At 36.5% G+C, this 19335-nt stretch overlaps 1 protein-coding gene across 4 annotated transcripts in view; it reads left to right on the plus strand.

Moving 5' to 3' along the window:
- Positions 1-10494: 10494 nt before the first annotated feature.
- Positions 10495-19335, plus strand: part of qki2 (QKI, KH domain containing, RNA binding 2) — a 40694-nt gene continuing 31853 nt past the window's right edge. For 2 of the 4 annotated variants that reach the window (XM_079852380.1, XM_079852381.1), the window contains exon 1: positions 10495-11258. In XM_079852380.1, coding sequence (XP_079708506.1) covers positions 11117-11258 — 142 coding nt within the window. In that variant the 5' untranslated portion in view covers positions 10495-11116. The remainder of the gene's footprint in view (positions 11259-19335) is intronic. The other 2 variants (XR_013819326.1, XR_013819327.1) reach the window with 1 other exon arrangement.

The raw sequence follows: 19335 nt of genomic DNA on the forward strand, positions 1-19335 counted from the left end.
CATTAAATGTAAACTGAGTGAGATCAGAGAGTAGAGAATCTGATTTCGGCAGATGGCCATGACGTAGTGGAACCTAGAGATATTTCCTTCAACATGTGTGTGTAATGTGCAACACCCCATTCCTGAGCAAGAGAAACGATCATTTGCCAAGAATATTTTGAGCACAGGCTCTTGATCCAGTTTCTTTTGTTCCTACAACTTGTTTTGGACAACTTTGAAGACAATTCCAGGTGTGTAAAGATAAACAGAGCACATTTCCTTCTATAGAGTGAAAGCAATGTGATCCTTATGACACATTTGCTTTTTTAGGGCTATAGAGAATATACATTTTACTACTCACTGTACTAATACTGACTTAGAGAGTATGAGTTCTGTAATTGCGGAAACAATACAACAAAATTATGATCTCGAAGAAGCTCGATTTGTTGTTTTTACAATATGATGATGTCCCATATGATTCCCCAGTGTGTTCTGTGGCAAAAACAAACCAGTTAATTTTTGTGGTAAATCTGGTTTTGAACTTAATGTGCAGGCTAACAGAGATGACAACAGTTTAAAATGAAGCTATAAAATGATATGTTTGCTTTTAATGTGGGTTGTTGGATCCGTTTCAAACCCTCCAAGTCTGTTTATATGACTCTTGAGAGTCAGTTGCTTCACACTGAGAATTTTCGCTCTTGCCCACTTGAGCTTAAAAGACAAATGTACACACAACCAAATAACATGTGCTTCTCTTTTAGCACATCTACTGTTGCAGAATTTCAGCTCAGGATTTTGCTAAACTTTTGACACCATCTTATCAGTCTTTGTGGGTAAAAAAATTAGTCACACCATATATTTAATTAATCCGCCTCACGACAACTGACAACTGATCATCTTATATTAAGCTTATATTGATCAAAATCACAGACTTCTAGAGTAGAAGATCTGGATATATGGAGTGTACCTTCATTAACGGGATAGATAGCACGTCCTAATTTTGCAGAGTTAGTCGCGCTCCTGGGTCAACATATTTTGTTGATATGGTCATAACCATATCCCTACCCCTAACCCCATAAGTTATCCCTAAAATCAGAGGGAAATGATAGGTGAATAACACTGATATAGAAGCACCAAACCCTGGTTCTAAGCCTAAACTTGACATAAACTGTAAACTTTATATCTGATTGGATGATCGGAAAGTTGTTCCTGGATCAACAAATATGTTGATCCAGGAACATGATGCACTTGGTCAGGTTTGGAAAAAACATGAGGGTGAGTAAATAATATTTATTTTTTCATTTTTGGTTGAGCTATTTCTTTAAAACCCCTTTTCTAAGTCATCAGTCTTTCAGAATATTTCATCAGTGTTTTCTGCGGCAGTCATATGATTTTCAGATGTTGCTCATCTGGTTTAGTCTGTCGGATGATTGGAACTGACAGATCAATCCGTAGGCAGCTGTGGTGATGTCATTGCTTAGACTGCTAGCTCAATTAATGAAGTCACTTCTCTGTTCTAAAAACAACAGACCACAGCCTTTCGATCCTTCAAACCCTCACTGATTGGCGTTTTGGAACCAAATCAAACTCAGGAATAGATATCTATCTAATCACATCCATTGATCGTGAAGTGGACGTCTGAACCAGGTGATCCTTAATGTATCTGTCATCAATGTGAAAGGCAGACGATTATCTTGATACCACAGACGTGCTCTCTGGACTCTTTCTGTCCCAAGACTCAATCTCTCCCTGAATCAGTGTTATATCTGCTTGGATCAAACAGTGGAAAAAACAAGGCATAGATTCCTGTAATCATGCCTGTCTCTGACACACATCTTGGTCGGCCATGACTGTCACACCCTCCCAGCCCCCCCGATTAATAGCCATCTGTCTCTCATTTGGATTTGTGACAAGGGCACCAGGACCTTGGGGCATGTGCGACATGCAGCGGAGGTAAGGTGGTGATGTGAAGGGCTTTACAAAGACCTATCTATAGCACTCAACCGGCCCAGTGCCCAAGGTGTCAACTTGAACATATTGATCTCCCTCTGTTGCCCATAAATCAACCGTAATTGTTATGATGCTGGCCACACTTTAGTGGATGTCCTCTCTTGTAAAGTTCATATAAATGAACCACTGTAGTCAATGTGATGAGTCACTGAGATTCAGTTTACCTAAAAGCATCCATATGGCATTTTCATATGTTTACTATTTCCCTTCATACTGACTAAAACCTAAACGTCCGATAAAACGGAGAATAAAGTGCACATATGGGTTTGATTAAAGACCTGGAAAACAAACTTCTTCTTTTTTTTAATAAATAAGGAATACTGTACAATTAAGGCCCGTTCACATCAAGGGTGATAACCTGATAACGATAACTATATAGTTTTAAAAATCATCCTAAATGTAGAAGAATAGCAGAGTCCACACCACAACTAACGGTAACAGCACAGAGGCACGATATCGTTGGAATTACTTTCCAAATGATTCTTTTCCCCATCCGGTGGATGATAAAAACATTGACAGCCAATAAGTATCCATCATGATTTAACGAGCTTGAGCATTTAAAGTCACAGAATACAAAACTACAGTGCTCTTATATTAAACAGAACGTTATCGTATGTTGGTGTGGACGCTAATATCATTCTAAAATATCTTTATAGTTAGTTCTTGGTGTAAAATAAACCCTAACAGGGTGATCAGGATTTATATATATTTCTATATCAGGCTTTTATATCCATGTAAAGCTTAAATATGATTTTATTATCTTAAGCATAATGTACAGTATGTGTGCTACTTAATTGTATTTAACTGAGCCGTATATGCTTTTTATCTCTATTGTATTCATTTAAGGGCTGTTTCCTTTCATTTTGCAAAGGGACTGTTGATGAAAATTAGCCTTTCAGCTAACTCGAGTTCATTTACATGTATTTGAATTTTGTTTAATGTACATTGGCCCTTTTTAAATTAATAAAAAAGAAAGACACAGATGCGAAATGATGTGAGCATTTTTTGAACTGAATCGCATCAACCCCACAGCCTCACACCAGTACGCCGATTTCCATACTGTCTGGCATCATTCCGTGCCTATTAGCATTTAGTGGCTACATGTGGGTTCGAGAGTCACCTCAGGGTATCTCTTTGCCTTAAGCGAACTTTCCTTTTTATTGAGAGGGAAAGAAGAAGAAATGAAGTGACAGCAATGGAAGTGTGGTTGGAGGCCAGGACTGCCCATCTACTTGCAGGCTGGCATGTTGTGATGCCTGTGGATTTCTCTGCTCTCCAGTTTTCCAGTCTAATGTTCAATGCACTTAAACCCTCTTTTTCTTCCCGCTGTGCGTCTGTGCATTGGATATGTTACATTACCCACTATGCATAATGGATTAGCAATAAATCTATTTCTGTAACGGGGCTATGTCTCCTGCATTATGTCTCTGAGGTCTTTATTAGTGAATACCAATGATTTTGTGCAGAAAGAAGTGGTGGGAGAATGAAAAGGGGTGATGAGGGGGAGGAATGGAGCTAAAATAGCTGTTGTGGATAAACCAGAGAGAGAAATGAGTACGGTGGCACTGTATTATTCAGTGTCGATAAAACACTAATGCATTCTCTGCATCTGAAGATAATAGATTCGTGATCTGTGCATCAGAAAAACAAAAATAAACAGATTACATGATGTATCCGAAAAGGAATACATCTGATGTAATTCTTAGTTTCAACCATTGAGCATGATCAGGGATGTACGCAATCTTTGCCACAGAAAGTTTGTAAAATTTTCGTAGAACTCCTAATATTCACAAAAATCTTTCCCTCATCCCTTGCAATTTATTGATAAAACTAAATGTTATAAAAAGTAATTTTATAAAATAATGTATAGCTATTTCTATTATGATTTCAGCTAGCAATAAAAGTCAAACACTTTTAAATTCATTCCATCTAATTCTCTAAGTAAGCGTCTATAGCGATTTCTGAGAAACGCTGTTGACATTTGAAATCACCAATCCAAACACGCTCCTTCCGAAAAGGATCACACCCCTTTCTTGATAGCTCCGCCCCCAAATTCTTGAACAAGCTGTGTAGCACAGGCACCTCCCCCCTCATGAGTACTGCTGATTGGCTAAGGGTGTTTTGGTGTTCGGTCCGATCCACTCGCTTACTGCACCTTTAAAATAAGCGCAGAGAATGCCAAAGAAAGTATGTCCGAACATGATCATACATACACAGAAATATTTAATTATTTCTAGCATACTGATGCTTTTTGAAAAGATAAATTTCCTTTGGCGTTCTTCAGATTCAGAATGTTCCAGCAGAATATGGTTGAGAAAATTATTCATCCTCTGAATTTAAGGGAGCCACAGGTGTGTACCCCAGTCTAGAGGTCTTTTTTATTTTGGAAAGAAAAAAAATGGTGTTTTTCTCAAGCTGACTAAATTATTCTTCAAACAGAGCAACAAATTGTCTCACTATGGCCTCTCAACAGTTAGGACCACCAGCTGACTGGTGAGTGACAGGTGATGGGCAGCTGAATCTACGGCTAAGGTGGGCTGCCTCACTGGGGGTGGTCTTAAGAATATCTGCTGAAACCTGCAGGCCACATATGAATTGCAGTCAAGCAGAAAGGATTTTGATATGACTTGTAGAGAAATCATGAAATGAGGAATCTTTTGACTCTATACACATTTAAGAGACTCACTGCATGTGCTTGAGTCCTTCTGAAATGAGACTGATGGTCTAAATAAGGATAAAAAGATAAAAAATTCAGTGTTATTTATGTGGGCAGTAGCTCACAGAATTATTGTCACATTCAGTGTAAATTTACACACATGTTTAGCAATCACTTCTTGCCAATGCAACTTAATCACAATTAACTGTATAGGAGCTATAGTCCTTGTTTTCTTTAATGCGTTTTTTATATAATTATGTACATTTATATAAATACACTACTGTCATTTTTTTAGAAGTTTATACTTTTATTCAGCAAGGATGCATTCAATTGATCAAAAGTGACAGTAAAGACTTTTACATTGTTACAAAAAAATACATATTTCAAATAAATGCTGTTCTTTTGACGTTTCTATTCGTCAAAGAATCCTGGAAAAAATTTATCATGTATATCAATTATTAAGCAGCAAAATATTTTTTAACATTGATGATAATAAGAAATGTTTCTTGAGCACCAAATCAGCATATTAAAATGATTTCCGAAAAATCATGTGACACTGAAGACTGGAGTAATTAGTAAAGGGACTTATATAATAATAAATAAATTATATATATATATTTTTTTAAAATATCAATATATATAAATATATAAATATATATATATATATATTTAACAAAATATGTTTTAAAAAATATCAAATGTGATAAATACAACACACAATGAATGATAAATTATCTTAATGCCATGAATGTCTGTGTATCATATTCCTTGCTTTACATGGATACTTTGCACCACTTGTATCAATAGATTATAATGGAATGTCAGAAGATGCAGACATGAAGCCTAAGCATGGGATGAACTTTGACCTTTCAACTGACCCAGGCCCCATGCTGAATGTAAAGCTTGTTGGGCTTGTTGACAGAACAGCATGCGTGCACAGAGCAAAGGCAAATGCACTAGCCTGTTTAACTCCTTCTTGGCTTTGGTATGTGTGCTATGACGTGGGAGAGACACTTAATAGTCTCTCTGCATTCATCATAACATCACAGACAAAGCATGTTCATTCTCTGTATTCCACTAATATATACACACGCTGGATTGCAGAGTACCGACAGGCTACAAACCAACTTTGTTAGTACACAAAGGCCCAGTGGCAAAACATGCATCATACACTGTCATACCCAACGTACATTCCCAGACATACAGCATTATTACACACACACACACACACACACACACACACACACACACACACACACACACACACACACACACACACACACACACACACACACACACACACTGGATGCTTATGTACATAGACATGATTGTTAGATGAGCATATATTCATACCCAAACATGCAAACATGCAAAAATATACAGTCATTCTCAAACAAACTGTGAACAAACATTGTTTAACATAATCACACAACTGGGACACACACACTCTCATCGCCATGTCACAAGTAGTTGCCAGCCTGTCTACCCATGAAAGCAAAACAGTTGCATAAGTTCCCTGTATCTGTTTAACAATAATACAATTTGTCTTATGACCAAAATAACGTTTTCAAATGGTTTTCCTGTCAGCATACAGTCCTCATTATGGAGCCCCTAAAGGGATATGGTGGTGGAAATTTTTTTTTTTTTGCAAGCGAAACCAAAGTTTCTTGGGACAACACAAAACATTTGCAAGAGAACACAAAAACATTGACTTATAATTTTTCCGCCTGTCTCATATTTTTTTCCATCACCATGTACGGGGCTCCGTACTTCTTAAAGTCAGCATGAATAAAAACCGTCTAACTTATTTGAATGTACTTTTAGGCATTTACATTTAATCATTTAGCTGACGCTTTTATCCAAAGCGAACGTTCTTTCAATCTTAAATTTGTCCTGTTGTCGACAGACTCAAGCGCATTGAGAATGTCAGAATGTGTGTCTGTATATTGTATCCAGTGTAGACAGTGTCAGTGATTATAATGGCTTCTAGTTGTTTTTGACATGACATAATGCTCACATCCAGTGTAGGCAAATATCAGCCATTAAAGGGTTAGTTCACCCAAAGACTGTACTCACACTCAAGTCCTCCTAGGTGTTTATGACTTTCTTCTTTCAGCCAAACACAATCAGAGTTAAAAATATCCTGGCTCTTCCAAGCTTTATGATGGGAGTGAATGGTACCATTTTTTTAAGCCCCCCCCAAAAAAGCACACCCATCCATCATATAAGTAATCCATATGGCTCCAGGTGGTTAATAAATCCATTATTATAACATTATACACTGTAAAAAGTGAACAGTTGGATCAACTTAAAAAAATTACTTCAATTGGTAACACCTAAAGAAATTAAGTTTTCTCAACTTAAATATAATTTTTTTAAGTTGATCCAACTGTTCACTTTTTACAGTGTAAACTGTAATCACTAGATTCCGGTAACGTCCGTCCGCACATTCATGAGAGAGTCAAGTTCCGGCGTATGACATATGATGATTGGCATAAGCAGTTCAAACAAATAGGGCTGGCCAACAAACTCAAGCTTTTCTGACATTTTTTAAAACTTCTCGTTTTAGACTTCTAATTTGTGACCGGTGTTTTGTTTTACTCTATCCTCTTCTGCGCTTCCGTGTTCATCAATACATCATGCGTCGGGTCAGAGGTCACTCTTCCGCCGGAACTAGACTCGCGTATACGCCCGTAACCAGAAGCCAGTGATTAGAGTTATAAAGAAATTTTTTCTTACAAAAACGCACCGCTTAGCTTCAGAAGGCAGTTATCAACCCCCTTATGGATTAGTTTCATGATGTATGGATGTGCTTTTTTGGGGCTTCAAAAAAAATTGTACCATTCACTCCCATTATAAAGCTATAAAACGATATTGTGTTTGGCTGAAAGAAGAAAGTCATATACACCTAGATGGCTTGAAGGTGAGTAAATTATGGGATCATTTTTGGGTGGACTAACCCTTTAAAGTGACTGAATGCCAGTATGGTATGATGATTCACTGTTATTCGCTCTGCAGGCAGTCATATGCAAATGTGTTTACCCGTCTGATGTCACAGACCTCGCAATATCAAAACAAGACGTTTAGAGCCTGATTGAATAAGTGCTTTGTTTATAATGAGGAGGAGGTTTTAAGCTATAAAACTTGCAGGATGTTTTGATATGTCAAAAAATCAAGGCAAATTTGATTTCTCATGTCATGACCCCTTTAAGCTGAAACAGTGAAATCAAACTTGACAGTTTGTATTTGTTTTTAATGGAATATCGCAGTTTATTATAAAGTATTTATCCACACACATTATTATTTTATTTACAATTCACATGCTCTCATAATCTTTTATCAAAAACATCTTTCGCTCCCCCTTACAACTGACATCTCATCAAATCCTGCCCTACAGTTTTCTCATTCAAGAACTCATATATGCGTCACAACAGAAAATGTGAAGTTTGTAATTTTATAAGTTAACAATTTATACTGTAGTACTATTACACATGGTCTAAAACAGCCCCTATCTGTTTGTACAACCAATGGCAGACAGAAATTGTGAAAACCTCTTTGAAAAATAGTATTTTTTTGCACATTTCAGTTGTATTTAATGGTTGCAGCCATCACTAAATGAATGCTTCAATAAGCCTCTGTTGAAAGAGTGTGTGTGTGATGCGCACATCAGCATAACAAATCTGTGTAGTTTCTTGTGTAGTGTAACTTTCCACAAAGACAATTAAAAACTTTTTCTTTGTTTTTCTCAAAGCCTATAATATTCTTATTGAGCTGTCAATCAAATGACAATTGTGTGTTTTTCCTTTTTTTCTCCCATAGATTTGCACATAGTCTTTTGTCAATACATCTCACTGCATGGCTTTGCCTAGTGAACTGTTTTCTCTTTCTCTCTCTATCAGAAGAAGGTGCAGTAATGAAACGGTCTGTTCTCTCACTAGTCTGTTAATTACTTCTCTATTTATTTAGCCGTTGTGCTGTGGTGATGGGAGGCCCTGGGGATTGTCTGACTCCCATGCTAAATAGCCTGCATTCCAATCCCTTGATGCCCAGGCTAATACCATCCTCACTTTCATCTCCTCGGCCTGGCAAATTAGCACCCATCTGACTCCCCATAGTGAAAAATAAGGGTATAAAGGGTCGCATAGCATCCCGGAGGAATGTTCCGACCACTGAAATATAGTTACATGCTCATACACATACAGTGACTTGACAGTTTTCTGCTAGGTAATGTTTTAGCCATAAACCGTGATCCTCAAAAAAATCCTGTCTGAAAAATATTTATCTTTAAAAAAAAAAAAAAAATCTCAACCTGTATTTTTGTACTGTTTTCAGTTTCATATATGCTCAAAACAAGAAAAAGTCAAATAAAATAAAGGGGGAAAACAGTTTAGGTAATGGCATTTTTCTTTCAAATATAAATGTGGTGATGTGGTATATTTATAATAGAATATATATGTATATATATATATATATTGTCTCAAGTAAATTGATCTTTACTGTATATTTTTGGGTATTTTTACTAGGAAAAAATGTGCTGATTATGTTATTTATTTATTTATTTTACAGTGTGTGCGTATAGTTTAGCATGCTAACCACGATCACTCAGTGTACAATCACAAAGGCAGCAGGAACACTAACTTTTTCTCCTGTTTTTGGATCTGTTTCTTTTTGCATTTACCATAGTTGCTTAAAATGTCACATGGCACAAATCTGATCCCAGGTCAGCATTTCATCATCAAACTGTTCCCTGTAAGAGGGCCTCTCATTCTGGCCTTTTGCTGTTGTGAGAGCAATAGCTGAAGTCTGTTCATCTACATAAGAATGCTGCCCACTTCACAGAGGAAAGAGGAGGGCCGCACAAACTGATGAAAACTTTTCCTGTTCCCCCAAGCCCTTTCATTCCTCTCTCTTTCCTTTTTCTCAAGACTTGGCTCAAGATGTTTCACACACACTCAGAAATAAAACCTTCTTAAAATGAGGCGTTTGAACATGTATAACACATGCTTATAAAACAAGGTCAGTGTAGTAACTGGAAAGTACAGACACAGCTAGTCAAACTTGATTTTACAGACCATGATATCCACCATGCTTCCTCCAAGATAATGCTATCTCTGAGACAGTCGCATGCTTAAATATTTAGCAATGCATTGGAATGCAGAAAAATAGCCTGCCCACTTTTTTGACTCATGTCATCGCTTCGGGGTTATTGAGTGTGTGTATTTGTTTTATGAGGGCAGAATGTCTGAAAATGTAGTAAGTTTGGTTTAGGGTTATGAAGTGCACCTTGGCTAGTTGTCACACAAGAAAATTGCCTATATCTCAGTAACTACCCAGCTAACAAAAGTGTTCATTTGTTAACGTCCTCACTCTGTTCAACATTCAAAAATAATGTTTTTTTTTTGTGCTAACATTTTGATGACGTTATTAAAGACCAGATCAATTTAAATGAATGTCATATTAACGTTCCTAGAATAACGTTTGCTCATAACTTTAAGAGAACATTGCCAGAACGTTAGCCCCGTTCGAATGTCCAATTACATATTTTGCATATTCTCGCTATGGCATATTGTCACAAACTGTTTTTTTAATGGGAATGTTTCATTTAAAAAGCGTAACAACTAGGCTCTAGCCCCTGGCTGGCTTCCCATACAAAGAGCCTGTAGAATTCATAATGACTTTAATGTAAGAAAAACGTTGTGAATGGGAGCTCCTCCTCAACCTCAAGTATAGGCTACTGTAGGCTATGTGTACAAGTTTGAAAGAGAGAGAGAGAGAGAGAGAGAGAGAGAGAGAGAGAGAGAGAGAGAGAGAGAGAGAGAGAGATTGTGCTGGTTTCTCCTCCCATTGGCGACTTCGCACGATGGCAATGTTGAGCAGTGTAGGGTTGATCATGATCATGTGACTGACAGACAGCTTTGGGAGAGAACGGCACTGAACACAGTAACATCAGGCGCGACTAAAGGAGTTTCCACAGCGCGAGAGATAGAGCCTACAAGTGAACATTGCCCCTGCTTTAAAACCGTTATTCAAGTGCTCTGAAACACATCGACGGTGGTTGAAAAAGTCCTGGGAGGAGAAGAAGCTGTTTTCAACAGCCTGGATAGAGGTTTGGTGCGGTGGCTATAAAACATACTCTGTTGAAGAGGAGAGACGAACAAATCTCAGCGGGCATGCGGGAGTTTTTGGAGTTATTTGACTGCAAACATTCTACAAACAAATAAGAACTTTCGCGCAGATTCGTTTCGTTAATTGCGTCATCAGTTTTTTTTAAGCGGATGATTGAGGGTGATACAAAGTTGGAACTTTGTGTTTGAAAAGTAGCAACATCGGGTCAAAAGTTTGGAATAAAACGGAAAACATATCAAACCCCTCCGTTTGCGTTTTTGTGGGGGGCTGTCGTGTTTTTCCAAAGCTCAACGCATTTTTTGTAGCTTTTTTTTTTTTTTTTTTTTTTGGGCCAATATTTTAAACATGGTTGGGGAAATGGAAACGAAGGAGAAGCCTAAGCCGACTCCTGATTATCTGATGCAGCTCATGAATGACAAGAAACTGATGAGCAGCCTGCCAAACTTCTGTGGCATTTTCAACCATCTCGAGCGACTGTTAGATGAAGGTGAGAGTTCTGGTATTTTATCAAAAAGCTCGCAATTTTATGCGAAAGCTCGCAGTAACGTTAGGCTATCCTAAAAATGTCAGTGTTGTTATTTTTCTGTTTCAGTGTTGTTGTAAAAACGCTCTTAAGTTTGTTGTTAATATGTTTTGATCACTTTTATTCATTCCAGTCATTCGTGTTTTTATATTTTTTATTTGTATTCGTTATCCGATTAATTTAGTAAGTAGCCTACACTTAGCAAGTAACACTATGTTGTTACGCCAATGGGTGGCGACAAGTGCATATGATTATGAGTGAGTCTTTGAATCATTCACTCCTGATTCGTTGAAAGCATCAAGTCTTATGATACTTTACTAAAATTTCCTTGCTTGCTAATCTACTATGAGACTATGGACCTAAGTGTTTATGCATCATTCATTCATGTTTTCCTATAGAACACAAAAAGCAAATTTTTCACCTATGCTGGAAAAAGCTATGACTTCTGTCATGCAATATCAGAGAGTCAAAGAAATTTCTACACATAATTTCTCTCTTCTTTATTGTGAACAAGATTAACTCTGTGCTGCCTCAAAACAACGACTTGTTCAGTGAAGGAAGTGTGTATTTTCAATTGATCCAACTAATGAAATTATTCTTCACAGCTGTTACTTTAAAGCGGTTTAGTCAGTATTTGAAACCAGGAAAGCAGTCAAAAGGAAGGGACTTTGATGAACGAAAGATAGATGTCTCCATGGAAGCAAACAACAGCGATTTGTTCGTGGACATGGCTTATTTAAAAAAAAAAAAAGATTAGTTCATGAACGAAAGAACATTTGCTTATCACTACAGGTTATTCATTCTTTCAGACTGTAACAATGATGGTTAAGACCACGTTCTGATTTTTTCAGAAACATTTCAGATGGTAAAATTTCTTCCCTAAACGACCATAGCTGAAAAAGTTTTTTTTTTAGTTTGCTCAAATGAATCAGTTAGGCTACATGACCTGGAAATGTCTTTAATCTTATCCAAACACACTGAGATATTTTGCAGCAAGCTTATTAAATCAGCACAGATGCATTCAATTACAAAATATCTTAACGGGCCATGACGCAGTTGGATGATACTCCGATTTAGGGAACTGGTGGCTGTAATCGAGACTAACCTACTTGTTTGCTTTGTGAATTTAGAGGTATGGCTATTTTTAACACGTACTACAGTGGCACGACATCTGTCTAGGCTCTCCAGACCTGGATGGTATTGTAAAATAAGTTTTGTACATAATAAGGTTGCTCAGAGTTGACACTTCTAACATATTCAAATGCTGCAGAACGCATGTAACAGTTTTCCTCTGAGAATGCAGGGGAAGTGAAGGATGTGATAACAGAACCACTTCTCTATTTCTCCCTCTCATTCTAATCAGCCCATGGCCCTGGTTTATTTCATTCCCAGTTTATTGCTGATAATCCAGTGTAATAATATAAATGGTATCACTGCAATACTTCCATGGAGAGAAGGGTGATCTGTTAGAATTATATATAGAGTATCTTGCAATCCATATTAGAGTGGATTTCGTCTGTCTGCTTCATTGGTACACTGAAATCTCTCTAGATTCATCATAGCTCACCCATAGCTTGTGGCGTATTGAAGGATGTGTCATAAATAAACTCACAAAAAGAGGGTTTTCAGTTCCTCTGTTTAGAGCTAATTTAGCCTTATCTGTTCTCTTCAGTTGAGCAAATCACAAACAGTTTGGAGCTCTTGAAATGTTGATTGTCAGGTGGAATTACAAAGTTTAGCTTTCTTTAATCTAGCTTTCTTCTCACAATCACAGTTTCTGAATCACCCACTACATTTTGTATAGCTTTAGTGTCTCATATATTTTCCTTGAATGAGAATCCCAGTTCTGTCAGGTTATTTTAAAGAGGTTACTGTATAATAAGCTTGGTATTTTGCTTGAGCACAGGCTATTTTTTCAACACACTCATTGGATTTTATGATGCCAGAGAACTGCATTGTTTGGGTTTGCAGTTTTCAAATGTGTTAATTTTTTACGTAAAATTCAAGGCATCCTGACAGTTTCTAGTTGCTCTTATAGGTTTATCTCTGCATTATTTAAAATGTAGGCTACTGTTTATTGCAGTTGTTCTTACGTGCATTGTCTGTAGTGTTCTAAATTAACACAACCTGTTATACATAATATTTTATAACCCATATTATTTAATATTGTGCACTCTTCTGGGAATTATAAATCTCCAGTGTTGGTTTTCCAAGTGCTGCTCTTTTTCTTCTCACTTATTTTGAGTTCCCTCTGAGGAACATACAGTATGCAGCTAATTGAATTATTTGAGTAATTATGCCATCATTGAAGGAAAATATCTGGGAGCGAATCCAGAAGTAGTGTTGAACCTCTCTTTGAAAACACTGGCTTTTCTTTATCTGATTTAGATATAAAAAGAGACTTCGGAGCCCCAGGGGACCTACTAGTGATTCAAAGATGAAATTGTTGCAAAATGTGCTTTTTTGTTCTTTTTACGGCAACTGTTCTGTTGCCTCTTATAATTGCGTAATATAAATAATATTGGGCTTGCATTAACAACATTGCTCAAATGTTATTTTTGGAGGCACTTTCAATAAATGGGGTACAAAATATGGCCATTTTAACTTTTTTTCAATAAATGGTCATCAAAAGAATGTTCTTATCCTTCATGAGGTCAAATAAATAGTATTTTATTAGAGGTTTTACAAGAGTATAACCCCCCCTGCCACCCGATTTTTGTTTTCTATGATTAAAAGTTTAATAAATCTTGCAATTAAACAGGCAAAATGTATAAAATAATAAATTACATAAATTTGAAGAGAAAAAAAAGAAAAACTTTTTTGATTGTGTTTTCTATCAATACACTTTAAATAAACGTTGAAATGAAATGGTTAACACACTGTAAAAAAAGTTGCTGCCTTAAATATACAATCAACTTGGATGTTTAAGTCATTTCAACTTAAATTACATTTATTGACTTAAAAAAAAAAAAAAAAAAAATTTTTTTACAGTGCATAAAATGAAGAAAAGTATTCGTTTGATTGTGTTTTCGTGTAATAGGCTACTTTGGGTAAATTTTGCATCCCATTTATAAAGTGCCTTGAACATTGTGATTTTCTTTTCTTTTTTCTGGTGGGGTATCTTTTAATGCTTGTATTTAAGTCTGTCACTTAAATTAGTAATTTAAGTTTTCTAAATGTCTCCATAGCATAATGTATTTCCTAAAAGGGTGAAAGTTTGAATTTTCACTAGTGCCTCTTGACCTCTGATTGTCCTCACATTATGGTCTTCTCGGTTAAACTGTAAAGCGTGGTGCTCTGGTCCCCCCGTCCAAACATAGAGTGGCACACGCAGTGAAGAGATGCCTCTCTGACCTATATGCATCATATGACCGTGACAAGGGCACACACAGAGTGGAGTGAAGCAAAGATCACATGATTCTTCATGAGTCTGTCATCACTTCATGACTGTTAGAAGTGCTGAATGTTCCACAGATAGAGATCAAGTGAATATATGTGTATGTGTGAGAGAGAGAGAGAGAGAGAGAGAGAGAGTATCGGGTATTCCAGGAAACATTTTGTCACATATAATTGTGTCCATGTATCTATTATTTAACAAGTTCATGATTGTTCCATATATTCATGCTCCCCTGAAATGCCTTTCAGTATGAATGTGTGTGAGTGAGTGTAGTTAAATGACCTTTTCGACTCAGAATACATGTGACATTCATGGTCTTTGATTTTGACTGCATTAAGCTATTACCTCCTTAGCCAGATCCCGTGACACAGACAGAGCGAGATGCTGAAAGTCCCGGGGGATCAGGGTTTGGGGTGAAGGCAACAGGTGAATGAAAAAGGCTTAAATCACTGTTCAACCAAATGAAAAGCTCCATCAGGGTGTCGCACCAGTTATTATATTTAGCATCAGAATATATTGCAATTAGAAAACGTTTTATTAATAAAGCAATATTTTATTATTACATTTACACTACTGTTCAAAAGTTTGGGCTCAGTTAGATTTTTTTAAATTCTTTTATTCATCAAAGAATCCTGAAAAAAAAAATGTATCTTGGTTTCTACAAAAATATTAAGCAGCACAACTGTTTTCAACATTGATGATAATAAGAAATGTTACCAAATCAGCATATTTGAATGATTTCTGAAGGATCATGTGACAATGGTTGCAAAATTGTAATAAATTACATTTGACAAATATATTAAAATATTAAACCATTCATTTAAATTGTAATAATATTTTACAATATTACTGTTTTTAGTATTTTTTGATCAAATAAATGCAAATAAATGGTGCAAAAAAAGAGACATCTTTCTTTTTTTCTTTCCTTTTTAACGCCATGCCAGCTTCTTTGGCTATATTAATGGCAAGAGTCAGGTTTAGCTATTAAAAAAAAAAATTTAAGGGGTGGTATAATGCCCTTTTCACAAGATGTAAAATAAATCTCTGATGTCCCCAGAGTGTGTATGTGAAGTTTTAGCTCAAAATACCCCACAGATAATATATTTTATATAGCATGTTAAAGTTGTCACTTTTGGAGGGTGAGCAAAAACGCCTCGTTTTGTGAGCCCCTTTAAATGCAAATGCACAAATGCTCCCAGCACAGGGGGCGGAGCTACAAGAGCTCTTGTCCTTAGCAGCTTTGATTACCTCACACAGACATGCGCTGAAAATTTTAAAAACTTTTAGCCTTTTATGTTCAAACCAGAGTCAGAAAGATGGAGAGACTCAAGAAGAAGTGACAACATGTAGACAACTTTCCTGAATGGTTAGTTCATGAATTTATGTAGCTTATGTGTAGTTATCTTCTAGTCACTGATTAGCAAATTCTGTCTTGATAATATATAAATCGTGTTCAGGGGGCGGGGTTTATGTAAATATTGTGGTTGGTGATGTCACTGTACTAACCCGGGAGGAATGTCGTGTAGTCCATACCAGCCGTTTGTTGTAGTCCTTAAAAAGCAATTTCTTTAAAAGAAAATATCTCTCTTTGCTTTGAACTTGAACGTCGTAACTTTGCAGATGTTGTTTATGCTCAAACAGCAACATTACACACTAACTAAAGTTAGAAAAGTGAAATCATAATCAACCACCCATTTAAGATTTTTTTTTTTTTCTCTAAAAACCTTAAGGCTAAATTTGGATTTATTTGGTTAAAAACCTTTTCAAAAGTATCAACAGAATAAAATATGTTCCTCAAAGGGGTAGAAGTATTACATATGTAGCCGCGTTTCCATTAAAGCTTCGGGCAAAACTTTTGCGATTTTTTATTTTATTTATTATTATTATTTTTTTTTTAAATATCGCTAAAAAACGATTGCGAAATGACGGCGTTTCCATTAACCGATGTTATGCGACTAAAACGTCATTTTTTCCTCTCGCGATAAGTCATTCCAAAAATCATGGCAACGGACGTTGGTAAGTTTATATAGGCCTATATATATCACAGCCATGTACCGCACTAGACATTATTATTATTAATGGAAGGGAACTTAGGCGTGTTATCCAAGCATTAATGACAAGGAAAGACCCTTATACTGTGTCTGTGAGCGGCACATATTAAGTGTTTCTGGGTTTTTCTCACTCATTTCTGCTCCGAGGTCTTGATTGTGGCATTTCTTTGAGGTTTAGAATCCAGGATTTCTGTCATTCTTTTGTCTTTTATGAATTCAATAAAGAACTCCGTCTCGTATTCTGTCCAAACACCTGTAAATGCGCAAAAACTGTTTCCATTGCAGTTTTGCAAAATATTTATTTTTCGAATTGCCTGAAAAACCACCTCATGCCAGCGTAAAAACTTTTTTGCGATAAATGGGAGTTTTTGCGCAATTGACGTGTTTCCATTGAGCGTATTTTCAATTCGCAATTTCAATTTGCGCAATTTGAAGAGTAATGGAAACGCGGCTTGTGTTTAAGTGGAATCTGACAAGAGGAACTCTTTGTGGAATTTTCTCTTGATAGTAAAAATGTATGTGCAAGTCTTGAGTGTTCTATCCAGCATTGTATGCAAATGACTTGATCCCAGCGATTATTAAAATGGAATATATGTTTTGTCCCAACATTTTGGTAATTTGTTGTTTAAGCACTGATCCCATTCCAAATCCCATTCCGACTGTCATTTATTTTTGGGTGTATACATTTCATTTTGGTCTCAGATCTGTGAAAGGCACAGCATTTTACTGGTCCTACAGATAATGCTTCTTTGACAGCACTGTCTGGAGACTTCCTTCAAAAACATTAAAAAAATCTTACCGACCTCAAACTTTTGACCGGTAGTTGATTTTTATTATATTTATATTTTTCAAGACATGATTTTATCCATCAGGAATTTATTGCTTCATAAAAAGTGGTCACTTTGACAAGTGGTTTAAAAATAAGAGGGTTTAGTGATGTCTGCCGAAAAGTCGTTTCAGAGGTCAGCACAAGTTCTTACATTTAGATTAAAGATGACAAATGTTTTTCTGTGGAATAACAATCATAATTGGCCTCAATTGATTTTCTTTCCCAGAGAAAAGCTAAATAAATACTCATCCACAAAGGGATTTAACATATCTGGCTTTTGCTAGGGAGTTTTAGAGGTGAATCTCAAACAATATTGGGGAAAAATGGTTTTAATGATGTTTAAATCTGACTAGATCTGACTCCCTGACCATCAGACAGTTTTTCACAATGGCTTTTCTGAGTAAAACTGCTTTGTTTGGCAGTGGCAGACATGACCTTGAGCTATAAAGTGACAGTCATAATGTCGTTTTCAGGTCAAATCTTAGCTTCAGTGTCAATCCTCGTGTCTTGTGTGTTTGTGAAGGTGCTTTTCAGTTGTTTGTGTGTGTGTCTGTTTTTCTTTGTCTCCCTTTTTTGGCCGTTTCTTTGATAAGATAAATGTTGATTATCAAACGTGTCAGTGATCTCATCAGTCTCCTGCTCTTTCCAGGCAGCTTAGCTTGCATCTGTAAATACTCAATACTTATCTCACCCTTAACTGCCAGTTTGCCCTGCAGTCGTCTTGACACCACCAGACAATTCCTGTCTCTCTCAACCTAAACTCAATCAGCAATCATCCAATCACAATAGCACGTTACTGCTGACCAACACAATCAGAGTGATAAGCGCAAGCTGCACATTCAAATTTCCTGATTGCTTGGAGAATCAAGATGACCTTGATTGGAAATTCAGTCATGTACATGTACTCACCCTTGTGTAGTTCCAAATCTGTATACTGTTTTTCTTATAGTCAAAATAAGCATTTGAACCATCTTAATTTGTCTTAATCATTACAAAATTCAGTTTATATTTATATGTTTTGAAGTCATTTGATAGTTTTGATGAGCAGATCAAATGTTTAAGTCTATATTTTCAGAAAATCCTGCACTCCGCTGTACCTTTTGAGTGATTTATGGTGCCTTTCAGTGCTTCACATGTCAGGTTGGATGTCAATGACATCATCAGAGCTCATTGGTCCTTGTGGCACATCACATGGTCAGCCATCATTGACATCATGCTTGATTTAAGAGCTATGGCAGAAGGCATGATTTTCAGTGAAACATGACTTAAAGTCCCCATGAAATCAAAATGGACCCTATTTACTTTGTTAGCGCATATACAAGTCTTGTGGTGAACAATTAATCCGTGCAAGTAAATATTAAAAAAAAAATTTTTTTTACCATGGTAATCTTTAATCAAAATCTGAAAAGTTTCTTCCGGTCTGGAATGGCGTCATTTTCTGATGACGTAGGTTTGACGGCTTGGTTTGAAAACGCTTAAAGGTCCCGTATTATGCCCATTTTCACAAGATGTAAAATAAGTCTCTGATGTCCCCAGAGTGTGTATGTGAAGTTTCAGCTCAAAATACCCAACAGATCATTTTTTACAGCATGTTTAAATTGTCATTTTTTGGGGGCTCAGAAAAACGCGCTGTTTTAGTGTGTGCCCTTTAAATGCAAATAAGCTGCTGCTGGACGACGCAGGGGGCGGAGCTTCATGAGCTCGCGCTCAGTCTCTCAGGACAATTTTTCATCTCACGGAATGATTATAATATCAGAAACTCTC

The sequence above is a fragment of the Squalius cephalus genome (genome assembly GCF_949319135.1).
Source record: "Squalius cephalus genome assembly, chromosome: 19".
Lineage (NCBI taxonomy): Eukaryota > Metazoa > Chordata > Actinopteri > Cypriniformes > Leuciscidae > Squalius > Squalius cephalus.